The following is a 19373-nucleotide window of genomic DNA, read 5'->3' as shown; positions in this document are numbered from 1 at the left end:
TCAGGTGCTTAAGGAGAGTTTTGGAGTTCACTCATGCAGCTTATATTTCTCAGAGAAAATTGTCTCCATCTCTCCTTAACATCCTGCTGTCAACTCTCTGTACAATTTCAAGCTGAGAGTCTTAATCAGAACGACCTCTTCTCCCTCACGCCGCCTCCCCCCAGCGGGGAGTGTGAAGTAATGCTCTCATATGCCGAATTCACAGAAGCCTGATTACTCGCCAGACGCCCACTGACCAGAGGGTTGGAGGTGAAAGGTTACTGTGAGTCATATAAGCAGGCTTATTATCTTCACTCGAAGGCCTGTTTTGGACGTTGCCAGGTTACAATAGGAGGCAAAACAAGTTTGTCATTAAGTGTCATACTCTCTTAATAAGCTTGACGCAGGATTATTAGTTAGTATATTACTGTTCATAGCGTGCCAGGTGGCTGAGATGTTGAGTACAGTGAACAGTAGTTTGGGAAACTTTTGTCTTGCAGTCTAATGGAAAGCCTGCTTTACAAAGTGCAGGTGAGAGGCTTGAAAGACATGGGAACCGGCCCTTAGGGAAAAATGCAGTTGATTGCATGATGGGAAATGTAGGACCCAGCATTATTGAAGCTTGATTCAACTTAAAGTCAGAATATCTTGGCCTCTGCTGCTTTCCATTTTGGCATTTTCCTCCCCAATCTGTCAAATGTGAGTCCCATAACTTTGTAGACCTTTATCCATAATGACAAGGCAAACAGGCTTTTAAAGACTTGATATCTTTTGAAACTTGACCCGATTACTCAAGATAATCCACAGACCAATGTATTACCACGCAGAAGGAAGCATGCATCTATTGCTAGCTCACCTAGCACCGCAGAGCTAGTTACAGTTACAGCTCAGCCGAGGAGGACATTATTATTTGCATCTTGTGCTGTCACGAGCACGAGCCTCTCGTCCATGAGTAGATGCACACTTCCTTCTTCATGGTGATTCGGTTGGCAGCTGTAGTTTGGTAGAAAGAAAGTAGTTCCTACATGAAACTCCTCACAATAAGGTCTGTGGATTATCTTGAGTATCTGCCGATTTGAGCACCACAAGCTGAGTGCCATCTAGTTCCATCATTTTCCAGAGATGCCAAACATCTCTACGGCCAATATCTCCGACACTCGGCAACTCACACCAAAACAATCTAGAGTCCGAAATAGCTCTACACAGTCAAGAGGAGAAATATGTGTTTTTCACTTTAGGGTGAACTGTCCCTTTAAAAGTTGAGTTAATGTGGACCTAAATCAATTCATAAACATCATAAACCAAGGTCCAAGGAATTCTCTCTACACCTCTTAGATGAGTGGTTTCTAACTGGTGGGTAGCGTTCCAAAAGTGGATCAGGAACATGTACAAAAAAAAATCTCGATTTTGAAGTATAGTGAATTTTCAGCACCGAGTTTTTATTTTGAAGTGGCAATTCCTGCTGTAGAGTGACGAATGGACAGCTACTTGACAGAGACAGCAAACTTGCTCGACGACATGGCCAAACGCAAGTATGATGCTGAATGTATTAAAATGTGTGGACCTTGAACTCATGACTGAGGAGAACTCTGGACCCCGTAGCTGGACCAGTTGGGAACCACTGTCTTAGGTGGCACTCTGCTGAGGCATGGAGCCAGAGATGTAATGGAAAAAATTTGGTACTACTACCAAGACTCTGCCTTAAGCTGCCAGTCTGACCCAACTGGGCAAGAAAGGTCCAGATGTAAGCAAAAACCAAGTAACCACTGTAAGAGAGCTACAGTTCTCTGCAGAGATGGGAGAGCCAAACAGAAGGGCAACCGTCTCTTCAGCACCCCATCGATCAGAGCAGTGTAACACATAGAAAGCCACTAAAGAAAGCTCAGACTTTGCCAGATGGCACAGAGGACTCAAAGCATGAGAGGAAAAAGATTGTCTAGTCCGACAAGACAAGAAACGGAGCTCTGACTGCCAAGCGCTGTATCTGGCTCAACCCAAATATCAGCCACCTGGATTATACCATCCCTGTGGTAAAGCAGGGTAGTTGCAGCATCATGCTTCACGAGACACAAGACGGAGAGAAAAATGAGCAGGGACAAACACAGACACATCCTTGAGGAAAATAATCTCATCTCTCAGTTGAGCAATGATTCACTTCTCTGCTCGGCAAAGACGAGAGAAAAAACGCTGGAGTGGCTTCAGGACAGGACCCAAATATGAACTCTGTGAAAAATCTGTGAATTGACCTAAAGATCTCAGTTTTCCAACACTTGCTAAACAGTGTAACAGAGCTTGTGCTTGAGTGCAATGTAGGAAGATTGACACTACACAAATACAGGTGTGCAAAGTGGGTTGCGGCACACCCAAAGATGACATAAAGCAGTAACTGCTGACTGTGCTGCTTCTGGATGTGAATACTGAATTAAGAGTCTTGTTATGTATATATGATGCTTCAGTTTTATTTTTAACTCTACAAATATTACACCAGGTCATTGCTTTGAAATTAAGAGGTCTTTTGTAGAGGCTAATGGAAGAAAATGCAACTCTTATCGCTTTCAAATTAGACCTACAAAAGTAGAGAATGAAGGGGTCTGACCGCTTCCTGAAGTCAGTCTGGGTTGCCTTGTGTTATCGGCAAGGTCCAGCCCCCTTCTCTCCAGAAACCAAGAGGAAGTTGTCCTGATTGAGCTTTGTCTGAACAGCTTGTCTGACCGTAAGGACAAAGCCATCAACAGCAGAGAAGGCAAGGACAGCCAGATAGACACAACAAAGCCAGACTGGACTCACACAATACCGCTGAGGACAACTTTGTGGTAAAAAAAAAAAAAAAAAAGTCACATTAACTAGTCCTTGTTTTTGATTGGATTTGATGTATTCAAATATGAGCACATATACAAAGAAGCGGGGCCTGTTTGTAGTTGGTTGCAGAAATGTTAAATGGAATCCACGGGGGGGGGGGGGGGGACGACTCATGAAATTAAATCATGAAATTGCTTTTGGATTTTTCATTGTTATACTCACTCAGCCTTTGAGTATCAAAAGCCCAGAAACCAGAGACACTCTTCATGGATAAAGCTTTGGTGGCAGAGCAGAAATACTTTCCTGCCTCTTCCTGAACCACAGCTGTTTGACATTCTGTCTCGTGAAATGGGTTTAAGTCTATGAGCTGTCTCTGCATGGCTGCATTTGGGTGGAGAAACACAATGAATGAATGTGCTTGTAATAGCATGTCACTGCATAATGGAAAAGACAGCTTACTTTACAGATTGTGCTTGGATTCCTCTCATGGGGGGGAGAATATGGTTCTGGTGATCCGGGGAGTGGATATGTTGTGGACGGCAGGAGAATCACTCCTTCAATCGGCTATTTTTAGCCGGTGTTGTGTGGTTGATGATAATGGCAGACAGATCTTCTTATCTCTGAGCTAATAGAGCCATCACTTTCACTGAGGAGGATCCTCTTACAGTGGAGTCTGATTGGTACCAGTGGATTGAGTTAACATAGTGCATCAGCTCCACTATTCATATGTCCCTTTGGGCCCTCATTATACCAGCTACTTCCTCCTGTGACTACTATTGTCTTCTTGAAATTTCATCAGTTAAAAATTGATGAGTGATGAAACCAATGCTCAAACTTAGGATTGATGAATCATGTAAGTAACATTCACTGGTTCCAGATCCTCAGATGTGAGGCTTTGCTGTTTATCTTCTGCTTATATCATTACTAACTCTTCTTCGGCTCTGGGAAACTGTGTTGGTATCTTGGACAAAATGATTAAAAGGGACATACTGCGTCTCTTTATTTTCATTCTTATTTATGATGTTACAGTGTCAGATGTGCATATTCAACACGGCCGAAGTTACAAATAATAAGGTAAATGTATGTAAAAGCAATTTCTGTGAGCAAAAACCGTTTAAAATACTTGACAGACAAGCTGACGTCATCGCATGACACATTTCTTTAAATGCTCATCTGCTCCAGACATGCTTCAGCAAGAGTTCACATTGTGTAGCCTACACTGCTACATGTAGCGACATGCTAATGTCAGGGAAACATGTTATTTGGTTTCCAGTGTTGTTAATTTCTCCCCAAGTTTGGATCATGTTCCTGTTGGATCATGTCCAGTTGTGAAGACTTAGGTTTAATAGCTTTTATTAGGAATTATTTTACAGTAGGAAGTGCAGTTATATACTTTGTTACAGTCATTCCCCAGCTGCAAGTACCCTGCTACATGTAGCCACTGTCGAGGAAACATGTTATTTGGTTGTAGATGTTCTTAATTTCTCCCCAGTTTCAGATCATATTCCTACTGGAACATGTCCAGTTGTGAAAACTTTGGTTTAGAAGCACTTATTGGGTATTTTTCGCAGTAGAAAGTACAGTTATACACTCTGTTACAGTTATTCCCCAGCTGCAAGCACACTGCTACATGTAGCTACATGCTAGCATGAGTGAAACATCTAATCTTGGATGCTGTTGTTAATTTCTCCTCAGTTTTTGATCATATTCCTGCTGGAACATGTCCAGGTGTGAAGACTTTGCTTGAAAAGCTTATTGGGTATTTTACAGTAGAAAGTGCATCTATACCCTCTGTTACAGTCATTCCCTGGCTGCAAGCACACAGCTACATGTAGCTACATGCTAAGTCAGGGTAATGTGTAATCTTGGCTGCTGATGTTGTTATTTTCTTCCTGATTCTGGGTCATACTCCTGCTGTAGCATGCCCGGTTGTGGTCAGAAGTGGTTCATGGTAGAAAGTGCGCCTATATATACTCCATTGCAGTCATTCTCCTGGCTGCAGTGATGGTACAGAGATGTCGAGAGCACAGATACAGAAGGAGAGGAGCTTAAAGAAGCAGGTGCTAAAAACAGAGTGTTTCAGATAGGGGGTGAATAAAAGGCTTCAATGTGAGGAAAATTAAGTGTTTTTTGAACATTAAAGCATGTAAACATGTTCTAGTATAAACCCAAAATACAAGTATCAACCTGGAAATGAGCACAATAAGTTTCTCTCAATAGGTGACTTTTGATACCTTGCTTTGGGCCATTGCACATTTTTCTACAAAACCTTTTCAAAGACAAAACAAGACTAATAGTGTATAACCAGGCTAGCAGCTCTTTGAGAGTGTACTGACTTTAGCAAAACGCCAACGTCAGTATGCTAACATGCTCTTAATGACAATACAAACATTCTGATCGTTAGCAAATAAAGGTTTTAGTTTCAGAAGTACGAGGATGGCAGGTAGTACACTGTTGATTTGCATAGCACTACACATATTTACACATAGTTGATTGAGTCTCGCTTACAGAGGTACGCTAATCCTGTGGTTGCAGCCACACCCATAGGTGGGACTCAGTTTTATATCCAAGATCACACACCTGAACTCTGAGGGAATGCCATTAGTTTAGCAGATATTTGGTTATAAACCAAGTGTGACGAATTATGAAGGTGTGACATGAAAAGTAAGTGAATCACCAAATTTAGTGGCATTCATCTTCTGGGGACCATGAATGTTTGTTCAGAATTTCATGGCAATACACACAGTATATGTTGAGATATTTCAGTCTGCTCGTGGACATTTTCTGGTTCCAGATTTTTGAATTTTGGATTTTTTTTTAAAGATTTTAGAGACTTAATTGATAGTAAAATGAATAATCCTCCTGCAACCCTAAATGAGACTCACTAGTGTTGCACAATGCAAAGAGATTGAGCTCCATTGAATAATCCCCCAGTTGAGCAGGCATTTACCTTGGAAACAAGAGATACAAATGTGTAAATAATGGCATCAAATCAAAAGGGAAATTCCTTTATTTGAAATAAAACAAAGATTTAGTGCCAGGTGACGGGAACAATCCTCTTATTATGTTGTAGGAAGGAGTCGTTAAGCCTTGTGTCTTGCTGGAAAGCTTGGATCTGTTCTCAGCAATAACTCCTGTGAGACAAAGAAAGCAGAGCCAAGGTTGTGATAAATGAGCGCCGAGGCCCCACATGGAGTGATGTTCTCCAGCCCACGCACTCCTGCCACCACCCGGCAGTCCTCAAGCGCGTCCCTGCTTAGAAAACCCTCAGCTTGCTCAATGTGCAGGAGGACACACTGTATTGTCTTACTTCCCAGAATCAGCAGGCATTACGCTTGTGACTCATGTGGCCACAGTACAGTTTTGGCAAGCGTTCAGCCGACGGGACACCCCCGCCACTGACCTTTTAAAAAGAGTAAGTCACCTAAATATCCGTGGCTCACTAATCACCCTTCATTTCCTGGCCGTGTTGCAACACAGACAGTCCACCGGGTATTGTGACCAGTTCACTGTCTCCTTATGATTTCAGGCCTGTGATGATTTGTGTTCTGTTTTGTCCGGACCGTATTAGGTTTTTAGCTATTAAATGCACATCAACTGCATTTAACATCGCAGCGAACCATGTTGCAAACCATTATATTGTTCTGTTTTTTTAGTTTAGATGTATTTACCCTACTTTTCAAGGCGTTTTTTCTGTTCCATTAACTTCCATACAATATGAAAATCAATGAGCAGACTCTTGAAACTTGCTTGAGTGGTACAACCCATCCAACTAAACAATTAGGCTGCATTTATATATGTCAGAATTATATAATTTTTGTGAGTTGATGCAGTACAGACTTTATACCTTAAATTAACTTGCATTTAAATTGAAGTATCGCACAACAATAATTTGACAGAAATAAATATAGGCTATGGTTTTACATGTAAAAATTTGGTTCCAGTTTTATAGTTGATTTATTTTGAATATTTAGTTCACTTTCCTCACATTTAATAAAGAAATTCACAAAAAAATGCTGTATATAACTTGGTATTAAAGACACTTTCTGAAGGTCTCGGTCTTGTATTAGACTCGACTGCATTTATACTCAGACTTGTCTCGGTCTCGGACAAAGAGAACTCTTGATTTTATTTAAAGGTTGTCAGAGACCACAACTGCAGGGATATCACTACATGTATTGATAAAGAAAGTTATGTTGATTTCAGCCTCTTAGTGTTTGTTTGTGATTGTTTACATATAGAAAACAAAGGGAATTTCCCACACAGAAAATTCACCTCTGCAAAATCTTTTGATTATTTTATCAAGACATTTCACATGGTACTTACTCATACGCACATACAGTACAGCAATAAGAGAGATGCATGAAGAGGAATCTTCCTTTGTTTTCTGTGGGTGTTTTTATAGGTGAGTCTTTAAGATCAGTTTGAGGAGTGCCTATGGTTTGCAAGTTCCACATTTTATCATAAGTATGTCATACATTGTGGAACTGGTCTGATCTTGGTCATGACTTGGTCTCGGTTTAGGTAGTCTTGACTCCAACACTGTCTAAAGTAAGTTGGGAAACAATGGAAAACTTTTAGATTTAATATTCACATTTAAGGTTTATGAGACATATTAAACATATTGGTAACAAATATACTGTATATAACAGTGGTTCCCAACTGGTCCAGCCACGGGGTCCAGATTTCTCCTTAGTCATTAGTTCAAGGTCCCCACAGTTTAATACATTCAGCGTCATAATTGAGTTTGGCCATGTTGTCGAGCTAGTTTGCTGTCTCTGTCAAGTACCTTTCCATTAGTTATTCACTCTACAGTAGGAAGTGTCACTTCAAAGAGTGCTAATTTTTGTACTGAGCATCCAATTAAATCAGCTATTTAAGTTTAGCATGCTTTAAAAAAAATGCTGCATAGAAGATATGTAGTTGAAGAAAAAGTCTGACATTTATTTAGACCCAGCAGCTGCTTAGCTTAGCATTAAGACTGGAAATGAGGACACGTCTAGCCTGACTCTGTCCGAAGTTAACGCAGTCCACCCACTAGTAGATTATTTCTGTGTCCTGCAATGGTGTAGGGCCTTGACCCCCGTTCAAGTCCTCACTGAGCAAACTCTCACAGATGTCTTGTCCTCTCCACCTCCTGATCTCTATGATTCTTTGGACTGTCTATTTTGGCATGTAATGGTTGTTACAGACATGCTACGCTGGAGTGTGAACCCAACAGGCGTGTTGCAAAGTTTAGAAGTTGACCTCTGTCTGAAATGTCAATTTCTTTGGGACTCCACAAGAGAGATGTCAGACATTAGGTCATACGGCTCAAGCCACCAGGCAGCTGGAGAGACCTTCCTCTTCTCTGGTCTAAAGGGGGAGGGGGGGTTCCCCTCTGAGACCTACAGCCAACAGTGCGCTGTTTTCTTGGTTAGAGAGTGATGTAAGAGAGCTGAAAGAGGTTACTGAATATGTACGCATGCATATACGTGTTAGCCTGCACGGTCTTGGCTGTGATTCCTGTGCAATCATTCCAATAAAAATAAAAATGCAGTTTGTGGTTTGAGGAGCATGACTCTGCTTTGTCTGGCTCAGACAATTCTCCACAACCCTCTTCTGAAATCCCATCCTCTGCTGTCCTCTTTTTAATTAACTTCCTCTGTCATTTCAGCACAGTCCTCATACTGTGACAAAGGAGAGGCCTCTGCCAGTGAAACATTGGCCCGGCGCGTGATGTTATCCATATTTGACAGTGTAGTGCGTCACGACGTTGGAAGCACTTCTGGATGTGCGCAGCATTTCTAGGTTTGTCTCATGATCTCGTAGAGAGACAGACAGTCTTTTCTTGGAGGATGTGTGGCTGAAGAGCAACAAGAGCGGGTGGCGATTAGCATTTGATCTTCAACAAGCGGGCTGTCACGCCGCCCGCCTGCCAAGAAGTGTGGGGAGAATTGGGCTGGCGATCTGTGGGCACCACTAGCCCGGCGTCATGCTGGGCAGAGGGGCGAAACAGATGGGCCATCTGGTGACTCGCTGGCACAGGACAGGGCTTTTCTGTTCCCGTGTGTGCATGTGTGTGTTTGTGTGTGTGCAGCGTGGACAGACCGGGCCACGTGGTGTTAGGAGACCACCTGTCCTGTGGCTGTTCTTCATCTCTTTCATGTGTGGTCAGCAGCGCCACACTAGCACAGCCTGACACAGAGCTTTGCAGGGACATATACCCCCCTTCAATTTGCTGCCTGATCTCAAAGTGTGTTTTGGGGATTAATATAAGTCGAGCACTCATATTGTGATATGTTTCGAACACCCTGTTCTCAGAAAAGTGGTCACCCTTGAAACATTCTTTCCCAGGCTTAAAAGTTGTAGCTCTCCTATCCATCAGCTCTGGTGATTTGTGCCACTGACAGCAGTACACTGCACGCTGAGCATGTTCCCATGTTCAAACTCCACCAGCACTCTGTGACTCGGCCCCTCAGGCTGTAAATTGCTCCAGTGGCTGTCTTTATTGCTTTTATGAAAAGTTTGCTGGCCGACACAAAGAGAAAGTGTTTGTGTCTCCGCAGACAGGCTGGAGCGTTCGTCTGAGCAGAGTGTTCTGGGTTAAAGACACATACTGTACACAAGTGGTACGGGCGTTGGAGAGCACAAGGACGCGTGCAACATGGACACTGGAGATAGAGCAACAAAAAAATAAATGATGCTTGGAGAAAAAGACAGAAAATATCTGGGGAATGTTGCTTTTAATCTCTCTGGAGGCTCTTTAGTGTTTTCCCAAAGATTTTGCGTTGAATTGATGGTCAGACTGCTGCTGAATCCTCTATACAAGATTATATACCCACACTGCTTTATTATTGCAGCATTTCTATTCATTTTTACTGTTTTTCCTCTATTATATTTGTCTTTATTCCCTCCCTTGTATAAAAGAACAACTCAGCATGTTATCTCCTCTTTTCACTGAGCTGCTCTGAACGGGACTCTGCAGTTAATCAAGTGATGGAGTGTTTAGTTTGCTTCAAGTATTAATCATAAACAAAATGTCACAACAGCAGAACTGAAGCATTTTCGAAGCGTTTTCGCGAGGCTGCAGCGCTGATAAATGTTGGCTCTGTCATTGTGGCTGAAATACTGTGAGACTCTGAGACTGTAACCACTGACAACAGTGATCCTGTGTTGTCTGTGTGTAGCAACAAGCGGCCGTTGCAGCTAGTTCTCAGATCACTCAGCCATGACCTTAAACGTCACCCTTAAAATACCTGAGAATTTGTTCTTAATGTAAACTAAAGGACTTACAAAGTGTTATACTACTTGTTTTAATCACACAGTAGCAGGTTTCTTTGACCGCAGCATCTTCATTCATACAGACGAGCAACGCGCACTTTAAAAGTGCTGCAATAATTTCAGTGAGGTCCTGTCGTTGGTTCTCTTGCACTTCCTCTTTCATGAGCTGTGGTTACATGCAAATAGTTTTTTGTAGCTTTTCTTTGTTTATTTTGCATTTTAAAGAAGCAGTGTGTAAGAGTTAGGGAGATTCTGTGGCCTGTATCAATGAGGATTTGCAGATTACAGCCAGCTGAAACTTCTCCCGGTTAGAATTCCTTCACTCTTCATTGTTTCCGAGGTTTTTACCAGGAGCCGAATTATCCGCAAAGTTCTCTTACTCTCTAAAACAAACAGACCAGGTGATTTAAACCGGTAAAAACATCTAATATAAAGCAGTTTTAATGTTACAAATCAGTGTTTCTTTGAATGTTTGCTGCCTGCTAAGGTGTACTGTTTTTCTCTTATAACTTAAGATCCAGAGGTTCCGGAAATTTTTACCGGGAGCCAAATTATCCGCAGACGTCTCTTACTCTCTAAAACAAACAGACTTGGTGATTAAAACTGGTAAAAACGCCAAGTACAGCAGTTTCACATTACAAATCAGTGTTTCTTCTACGCTCACCAGCCTAGTGCCTACTAATGTGTCTTCACTGCTTTCCTCTGATAACTTAAGATCCAGAGGTTCAGGAGGTTTTAACCAGGAGCTGAATTATCCACAGACGTCTCTTCTTCTCTAAATCAAGTGTGCGTCAAAAAATATTCAACAATTTCTACAATCAGGTTTCCACCTCACCATCTGCATCGCCAATTTCCAGTCATGGGTCAATGTTTCTGCCATCAAGTCTGCTTTTTTTTAGATCACAGAGGGGCTGCTACTCATTGTGGCCGATGCAAAAACGTGAATGGCTCTATCTAGAGTCAGTGTTTGTTTTGTCCATTCTGGGCTACTGTAGAAACATGGCGGTGCAACACGTTGGACTCTGTGGATGAGGTCCGCTCCCTATGTAGATATAAACGGCTCATTCTAAGGTAACAAAAGCACGATTCTTATTTTCAGGTGATTACACACTAGGAAAAACATACTTATTATATTCCATTTCTGCCATTATATCCCCTTAAATCCATCACACTCAACCTTTAAATAGGTCTTAAATTTAGCTCACTGAAAAACCTTTTTGGCTTTCTAAACCCTGCAGCTTTCCCATGGTCAGCCTTACATGTCTCTGTGATTGATGCCATGTGGTGAAACACACCAGTTCCTAACCACCACACACATTTTAATATCACACCATACTGTACTGCAGCTGTTTCTCTAGTTCCTGTTCCTCTTTTTTTTCTAAGCGTGCATTCAAAGAAGAAACAAATGCTTCCCACAGTGCGTTTGTGTGCATGTGTGTGAAATGTCCGCAAGTAGCCTTTAACATGATGTGACCATCATGTTTTAAGAAAAGACAACATTTCACTTGCCTGCAGTTTGAAATAATGGTTTGGTATATAAACAACGTGAAGTGAGGAGTGGTTCAGAAACTGTCAGAGCTAAAAGACTCTTTTCTGTATCACTCCATTATGGGATGTGACAACCGTTTTTCTGCTCCGTGCTCACCTACTCGGTGCATAAAGAAGGCGCTGGCTTTGTCTTTTAAGTGCTCATGGTCTTTACCTGAGGCAGGCAGTTAGGCAAACACCCACGCCTGCCTTCGCTGCTGCACCATGGGATCTCAAGGGCACGAGACTCCTCCATCATCAAACACTGAGGAATTCCTCCTCTGCTGCTGCCGCGTGGTTCTCAGAGTGGCAATAAAGAGACATCAGGGCATTCTCTGGGTTTTAGATGAAACGAGTCACCAGCATTAAATGCAGCTCTTGGCTGTCGTGTTGTTATTTGTTTGCCAGGAGTTTTAAAAAAAGGATATGTCAATCTCAAGAGACTGTTCTGGTTAAGTAAAGATTAAAAAAATAACACAAGCGGTGACACTGACTTTGGAAAAAAAGCTTTGTGTTGAAACTACCACCTGCGTCCTGTTTTGTCATTGTTTTTGTGCAATCACAGAAATATTGTGTGCGCCAGGCCGAAGGAAAGTGGCACAGTTCTTGGATGTTGAAACCGTGTTGTTTTTGTTTTTTTTGCTCACAGGATGAAATCTTCGCTCGCAGGGAGAAGTTGAGCTCTGTGCTCGAGTTCAACAGGGCCACTTCCTGATGATGACAGTAAACATGGGTGAGTAGTATTCGAAAGCGGGTTGCGATACGGTCCATGCATACAGAGACGCGCATGTGTGAAACACATAAACATACTGTACACACCACTCTCACATCCTCTGGCAGGAACACCGCGGAAAAACCTAACACATGTGCGAGAGTGTGAGGCGGCTGTTAACAGCTCCAGATGGCCCGCTTTGTACACACTTGTTTAGGGCTTTCTGCATTGTTGCTAGTAACAATGTTGTTTTCCTGATTTTTGTACATTATTCCGACATTTACACTTCATTTTGCACATTCTGGGTGCACACACACGTCCCTCGAAAATTCAAAGTATACTGGTGTTGCACATTTATTTATATTCACACTTGCCAGGCCTGTGAACACACATATGCACTCCTACACCTAGGCTATGCAAAACAATTCACCCACACACATACACACACACACAGGCATACTGAGTTCCTTCGTGCAACACAACTTAAACAATAGACTCTCTCCGGTGGTGTATTTGCATGTGCATAGGATCTGTCGGCCTGCAGGAGCTGCAGTCTCTACCTGATGCTAACTAACCTCTGTGAAGAAAACTCAATATTAAATTGTTTGTTCTGCTATTCAAACCCAAAAACAATGCACCATGTGTGCATGATTACTTTAGTGCAGCTTTCATTCCTGAGTCTTTACTTTTCTCTTCTGTCCACTGCGATCCAAATCCGTGTTGCCTTTGTTTTTTATAGATGACGGTCTCCAAAATGGACCCGGACAGCACAGAAACTCACAAGGTAAACCCCAATTGTCACAGATGAAAAATCAGCATTGCAGAAATTGCTCCACATTTTACACTTTACATTTTACCTTTACGACAATGACGGTTATTCTTTTTCTTGCTTAACATTAAATGAGACGATTGTTAGTACTCTCTTGTCTGTGCATTAAGGAGCCAGCTAAGCTTAGCAATTAAAATTGGCAGCAGGGGCAAAAAGCAAGTTAGAGAATATACTAAGGGACTGTACTTTACTTATCAGAGGAGGGCGTGGCTGGGGTGTGACTTCATTTTTTAAATTATATTATTATTATTTATTATTATCTTGACCCTCACTAAAGCTATAAATATTATTGCTTGAGCCTTCCTGAGTGACCTGGGGAAATGCATGACCCAATTACCATTACTTTATACACACACCTAGTGTTGGTATTGGAGCCAATGCAGCAAGCAAACAGCACAAGAGTTACCACCTAAAACAAACTAAACTCTAAAGCAAATAGTAGTAGTGATACAGCATAGTATCGCGTTTTTTTTTGTGTGGCAATATTGTATCTTCACATAAGGCCGAGTATCGACTTTTATGATTATATAAATTACAAATACAAACTAAACTTGAGTTTTCCTTTGGGGACATAATTTACAGTTGGAAAAAGGGCAAAATTGAAAAAATGAAATGAAATCAAAGGTTACGTTTTTAAAAACGTAACCGTAATTAATTGGTTTTTCACTATCGTCACATATACAGTACAGGCCAAAAGTTTGGACACACCTTCTCATTCAATGCGTTTTCTTTATTTTCATGACTATTTACATTGTAGATTCTCACTGAAGGCATCAAAACTATGAATGAACACATGTGGAGTTATGTACTTAACAAAAAAAGGTGAAATAACTGAAAACATGTTTTATATTCTAGTTTCTTCAAAATAGCCACCCTTTGCTCTGATTACTGCTTTGCACACTCTTGGCATTCTCTCGATGAGCTTCAAGAGGTAGTCACCTGAAATGGTTTTCCAACAGTCTTGAAGGAGTTCCCAGAGGTGTTTAGCACTTGTTGGCCCCTTTGCCTTCACTCTGCGGTCCAGCTCACCCCAAACCATCTCGATTGGGTTCAGGTCCGGTGACTGTGGAGGCCAGGTCATCTGCCGCAGCACTCCATCACTCTCCTTCTTGGTCAAATAGCCCTTACACAGCCTGGAGGTGTGTTTGGGGTCATTGTCCAGTTGAAAAATAAATGATCGTCCAACTAAACGCAAACCGGATGGGATGGCATGTCGCTGCAGGATGCTGTGGTAGCCATGCTGGTTCAGTGTGCCTTCAATTTTGAATAAATCCCCAACAGTGTCACCAGCAAAACACCCCCACACCATCACACCTCCTCCTCCATGCTTCACAGTGGGAACCAGGCATGTGGAATCCATCCGTTCACCTTTTCTGCGTCTCACAAAGACACGGCGGTTGGAACCAAAGATCTCAAATTTGGACTCATCAGACCAAAGCACAGATTTCCACTGGTCTAATGTCCATTCCTTGTGTTTCTTGGCCCAAACAAATCTCTTCTGCTTGTTGCCTCTCCTTAGCAGTGGTTTCCTAGCAGCTATTTGACCATGAAGGCCTGATTGGCGCAGTCTCCTCTTAACAGTTGTTCTAGAGATGGGTCTGCTGCTAGAGCTCTGTGTGGCATTCATCTGGTCTCTGATCTGAGCTGCTGTTAACTTGCGATTTCTGAGGCTGGTGACTCGGATGAACTTATCCTCAGAAGCAGAGGTGACTCTTGGTCTTCCTTTCCTGGGTCGGTCCTCATGTGTGCCAGTTTCGTTGTAGTGCTTGATGGTTTTTGCGACTCCACTTGGGGACACATTTAAAGTTTTTGCAATTTTCCGGACTGACTGACCTTCATTTCTTAAAGTAATGATGGCCACTCGTTTTTCTTTAGTTAGCTGATTGGTTCTTGCCATAATATGAATTTTAACAGTTGTCCAATAGGGCTGTCGGCTGTGTATTAACCTGACTTCTGCACAACACAACTGATGGTCCCAACCCCGTTGATAAAGCAAGAAATTCCACTAATTAACCCTGATAAGGCACACCTGTGAAGTGGAAACCATTTCAGGTGACTACCTCTTGAAACTCAACGAGAGAATGCCAAGAGTGTGCAAAGCAGTAATCAGAGCAAAGGGTGGCTATTTTGAAGAAACAAGAATATAAAACATGTTTTCAGTTATTTCACCTTTTTTTGTTAAGTACATAACTCCACATGTGTTCATTCATAGTTTTGATGCCTTCAGTGAGAATCTACAATGTAAATAGTCATGAAAATAAAGAAAACGCATTGAATGAGAAGGTGTGTCCAAACTTTTGGCCTGTACTGTAGGAGTGCTGAATGTAGTGTTTTTTTACAGCATGGATGGTGCTTATTTTTGGCAAAATTTTAAATGCGACATAGAAATAAGTGATTTTGATAACAGAAGCTGTGCATGATGTATTCAGGGATGGTCTGAAATTTAATAAACCAATGATAATTTCTGTTTTTACAGTTTCTGACCATGAATAATACTATAATTTTTTGATATCTTTTGAGAACATGCCTTTCAAACCTGCCAGCTAGATTTGGGGTTCAGAGAGAATTTAAAATAAATATAAACTGCAACCATTTAAGGGTGTATGTCCCCTCCCTAAGCCAAAATAAAAAATATTTGACCCGTTTTGCACCACAGCCTCCCCCCTCACAAACAAAGAACAGTCCCTAAATAACAGTTAGCAAGCTAGCTAACTAGACCTTTCCCTTCTTTATTTAATCACTTTCTATTGAATTAAATGATGCAGGACGTGTAGATAAACATTGGTGGTTTGACCTAGTGTGTCAGTAGGTATAATTTTGGCACGTGGAGAAAGCTAAGCTAACAGTTTCCCTTTGCCTCCAGTCTTTTTGCTAAGCTAGGCTAAGCTAAGATAAGTGCCTCCTGAATAAACATTAGTGTAGTGTAAATACCTCTCAGGAAAAAATGGGAATGAGTATATTTCCCAAAATGTTAGACTTCTTTAACTTGAATTCAGTGAACATAAACCCTCTTGAAGAGCTCTTTACATTTACATTACAGAGACACAAAAGCAAAGAGGAGGAATGTTGCAGCCTTTAGATATTGAATGGAAATGTTTGCAGGCATTCTCCAATGAAAGAGACTTTCGGTAGGGACCTTGTACAAACATTAATTGCACAACTATTCTCACACACCCACAATACCCTGCATTACATCAGAGTCATTATTCTTAGTGAAAGATTAACTTCAGAGGTTTAAACGTTACACCCATTAGGTGGTAAATTAGGTGTATCGCAGTTTCGACGAACAGCAAGGTGCATAGAAACGAGCGTGCCTCGCTTGTTACAGCTGGTGTGTGTATGAAGGTGTGTGTGTTGTGTGTGTCGTGCGTCAGAGCTCAGCCCGTGCTGCTGCTGCTGCTGCAGAGTGAGAACACGTTTGGCTCCAGCTGCTAATCCAGCCGGATGCCTTTGCCATGATGTGTCTCTCGGCACCAGGAAATCCCCTCAATGTCTTCATTCAGGCAGCCTGCCTCACACACACAGAGTTGCTGCCTTGCTTGCCCTTACACACACTTTGTTAGCTTGCAAGTTGCAGCACTCGCCTCTCAAAGCCAGTGTTATTCTTAAAACACTCCCGGGGCTGGAGCTTGTGCCTTGCGTCTTCAACTCCAAGCTCTTTTAGCTGTTCTGGTTTCGGAGACAGCTACGGGAGAATAACTCCCTTTATGTAAACTATCTCGGACTGGAGTTCCAACTTCATTTCACCCACTGCCACTTTCACCGTTCTCGGCTTTAGCCTGGGAAAAAAAGAAAGATGTGGAGTGATGATGCAATGCCCAGTAATCAGCCTCCATTGTGTAATGTTGCTCACTCTGCTTAGCTTCCTGGAATTCCCCCTTTTCTTATGCTAGTCACATTTCACCCAAGACACAAGACGAAGACGAACAGGAAATGAACTGAAGGTACCCCAACTTATCCACATACCAGAGAAAAAACAAATTCTCAACCGCTCTCAGTCACGTAAGGTTCCTCAAGTTCCTGCAGTTGGTTTGTGGGGCTGCTTCTGGCAGTGATGTGTGAGCTGGTTGCTTTCCACTGTGCTGGTGGTTAGCCTTGGCTGGCCTCGGCCTGGCACCGGCTGCCGACCAGGCCTCGGTGATGTAATAAATTCATTTATAGGCGGCCATCACTGCCGGCTCTGTACGCCACCACGCAATTCTCACACTCTCACTGCCCCCTGCGCCAACCAGCCCTCCCACTCTCCCCTCTCTACTATTATCCATAGGCAGCACAGGCTTCACACATACACACACACGGATACACACATGCAGGCCTCTGTTGTTTGTTTTGTATCCTTGACTGCCAGTGCTCAGGGTAGTTTGGAGCTGCGAGCCTGCAGAGGCAGGACTGAAACAAGACTTGCCACCAGAGAGAAAGAGAGGCACGATAATGAGAAATAAAGACGGAGGAAAATGCAAAATGACCAAACACATAGCTGTAAATATGATTATTGTTAAGTTTGCATTTCTCTATTAGTCTAGGTATCCGTTGGGAAGTTGACAGAAAATCAAGTCACCTAAAAATGCTCATTTTTGCTTAATAAAATACTTTTTCCCCTGTCCTTGTTTTTATATCTTTTTAAATTTAATATATTTTAGTTTTGGACAAAAAAAATCAAGTAAATAGGCATTTTGTTGATTTAATTCCTGAAGATTCATCAAAAAATAATTTAATCTCACTCATTTATTTCACAATTCTCAAGTTAAATTCCATCTCTACAAATCCTTCACACTTTTCTGGAATGACACACACAGAACAATGGCACCATGATGATTATGTTCACTGTGGTCGCAGAGCGGCCGCGTGGACAAACGCTCCATTCCCTCGTGTCCATCTTTGACTGATTCAATCAAAAATCCATTAATTTCCTGATGTGGAATAACGCGGTTAGCCCTGCTCCGTATTCAGAACAGAGACGGTGACTCAGTTCCTTCCTGTTGGGAGAGTACAGGCCTGGTCGAGCAGTTAGTCATCTGCCACTCCTGACAGCTTATATTTTAAGTAGCCGTCGTCCTGTGTGTCCCAACAGGGAGCTTCAGGTCGGTGCGCTCTATAGATGAATGAAACACTGTGATTTTTTTTGTGTGGAGGAGTGCCGGTTGTTTACACACCTAATTGTGATTATACTCATTCCTCAATTGTTCTGTCTGTGTTATCTCCCTAAACAAGCACGCAGGGAGGAAGACACCATAAGTGGCTCACCTGTCTCACAATTACCTGGCCTTATCACAATCAAACAACCCACACACAGAGTTATAAACTTGTTGCCACAGAGAGGAATGTGCTAATGAGGCACAATCACAACATGCTACTGCATTTGATAAGAGACATGCTTACGTGATTGTCTCTAATTAGACTTAATTCTCAGTCATTTAGTTCTGGTTTGGTGCTTTGGCATAATAAACCGTTAAAGTTATCATCATTAATTTCAAGAATACCTCACTCTCTGTCTCTTTTAGCTGTTTGCACTAAGGAATCACATTTTATGGGTGTAACTTTCTCTTATCGCTCTGCTGTATTTAGCCTCTGTGTAACAGGAGGGAGTATGCCGTCATTTCTCACTTTACTCTTGCTGCTATATTAAGATAGTCCAACATGACGTCCACCTCTCTGCTGATGTGGTTCGACCTCAGTTTATGTTAGTGTGCTGACTGGGCCAGAGGTGTTTGTGGTCGCCAAGAGAGCTTGTAGAGGTAGCTTCCAAGTAAAAAGGAGCTTAGAGTGTAAAGGAGAATATTGATAAAGGTTATGCTGGGAGAAACTTAAAACATGAATGTATTTTTAAAAAGTCAAACACAGCCACAATTCCTTGATTTATGTCAATTGTAACTAGCCTTTTGACAGTATTAACCTTGTCCAAATGCCACAGCACAACAATTTAGGAAATAAAAAACAATAAACCTAATCAAATCAAGTTTATCTATATAGCACATTTAAAAACAACCACAGTTGACCAAAGTGCTGTACAAAATAAAAGAATGACACACATAGCAATATAAAATGTACACAAATATATAACAGAATAAAACGGTAAGAACAATTACATACGTAAAAAAGGTTATAAAATACTAAAATATTAAAACCACTACAAACAACCAATGGCCATTGAAAACGTGTACGTTTTAAGATTTGTCTTACAAGTGTCAATGGAGGGGGAGCATTTGATTGAGAACGCTAGGCTATTCCAAAGGTTTGGAGCAGCGACCGCAAAGGCACAATCTC

General features: G+C 41.9%; 1 protein-coding gene across 1 annotated transcript in view; it reads left to right on the top strand.

The window, feature by feature from the left end:
• map3k22 (mitogen-activated protein kinase kinase kinase 22) overlaps nt 1-19373 on the top strand; it is a 58325-nt gene that overhangs the window by 1439 nt on the left and 37513 nt on the right. The window contains exons 2-3 of the mRNA XM_033639024.2: nt 12218-12301; nt 13020-13064. Coding sequence (XP_033494915.1) covers nt 12283-12301; nt 13020-13064 — 64 coding nt within the window. The 5' untranslated portion in view covers nt 12218-12282. The remainder of the gene's footprint in view (nt 1-12217; nt 12302-13019; nt 13065-19373) is intronic.

The sequence above is a fragment of the Epinephelus lanceolatus genome, chromosome 20 (assembly GCF_041903045.1).
Source record: "Epinephelus lanceolatus isolate andai-2023 chromosome 20, ASM4190304v1, whole genome shotgun sequence".
Classification (NCBI taxonomy): Eukaryota; Metazoa; Chordata; class Actinopteri; order Perciformes; family Serranidae; genus Epinephelus; species Epinephelus lanceolatus.
Note: the sequence above shows the minus strand (reverse complement) of the source record. Positions and strands in the feature narration are given on the sequence as shown.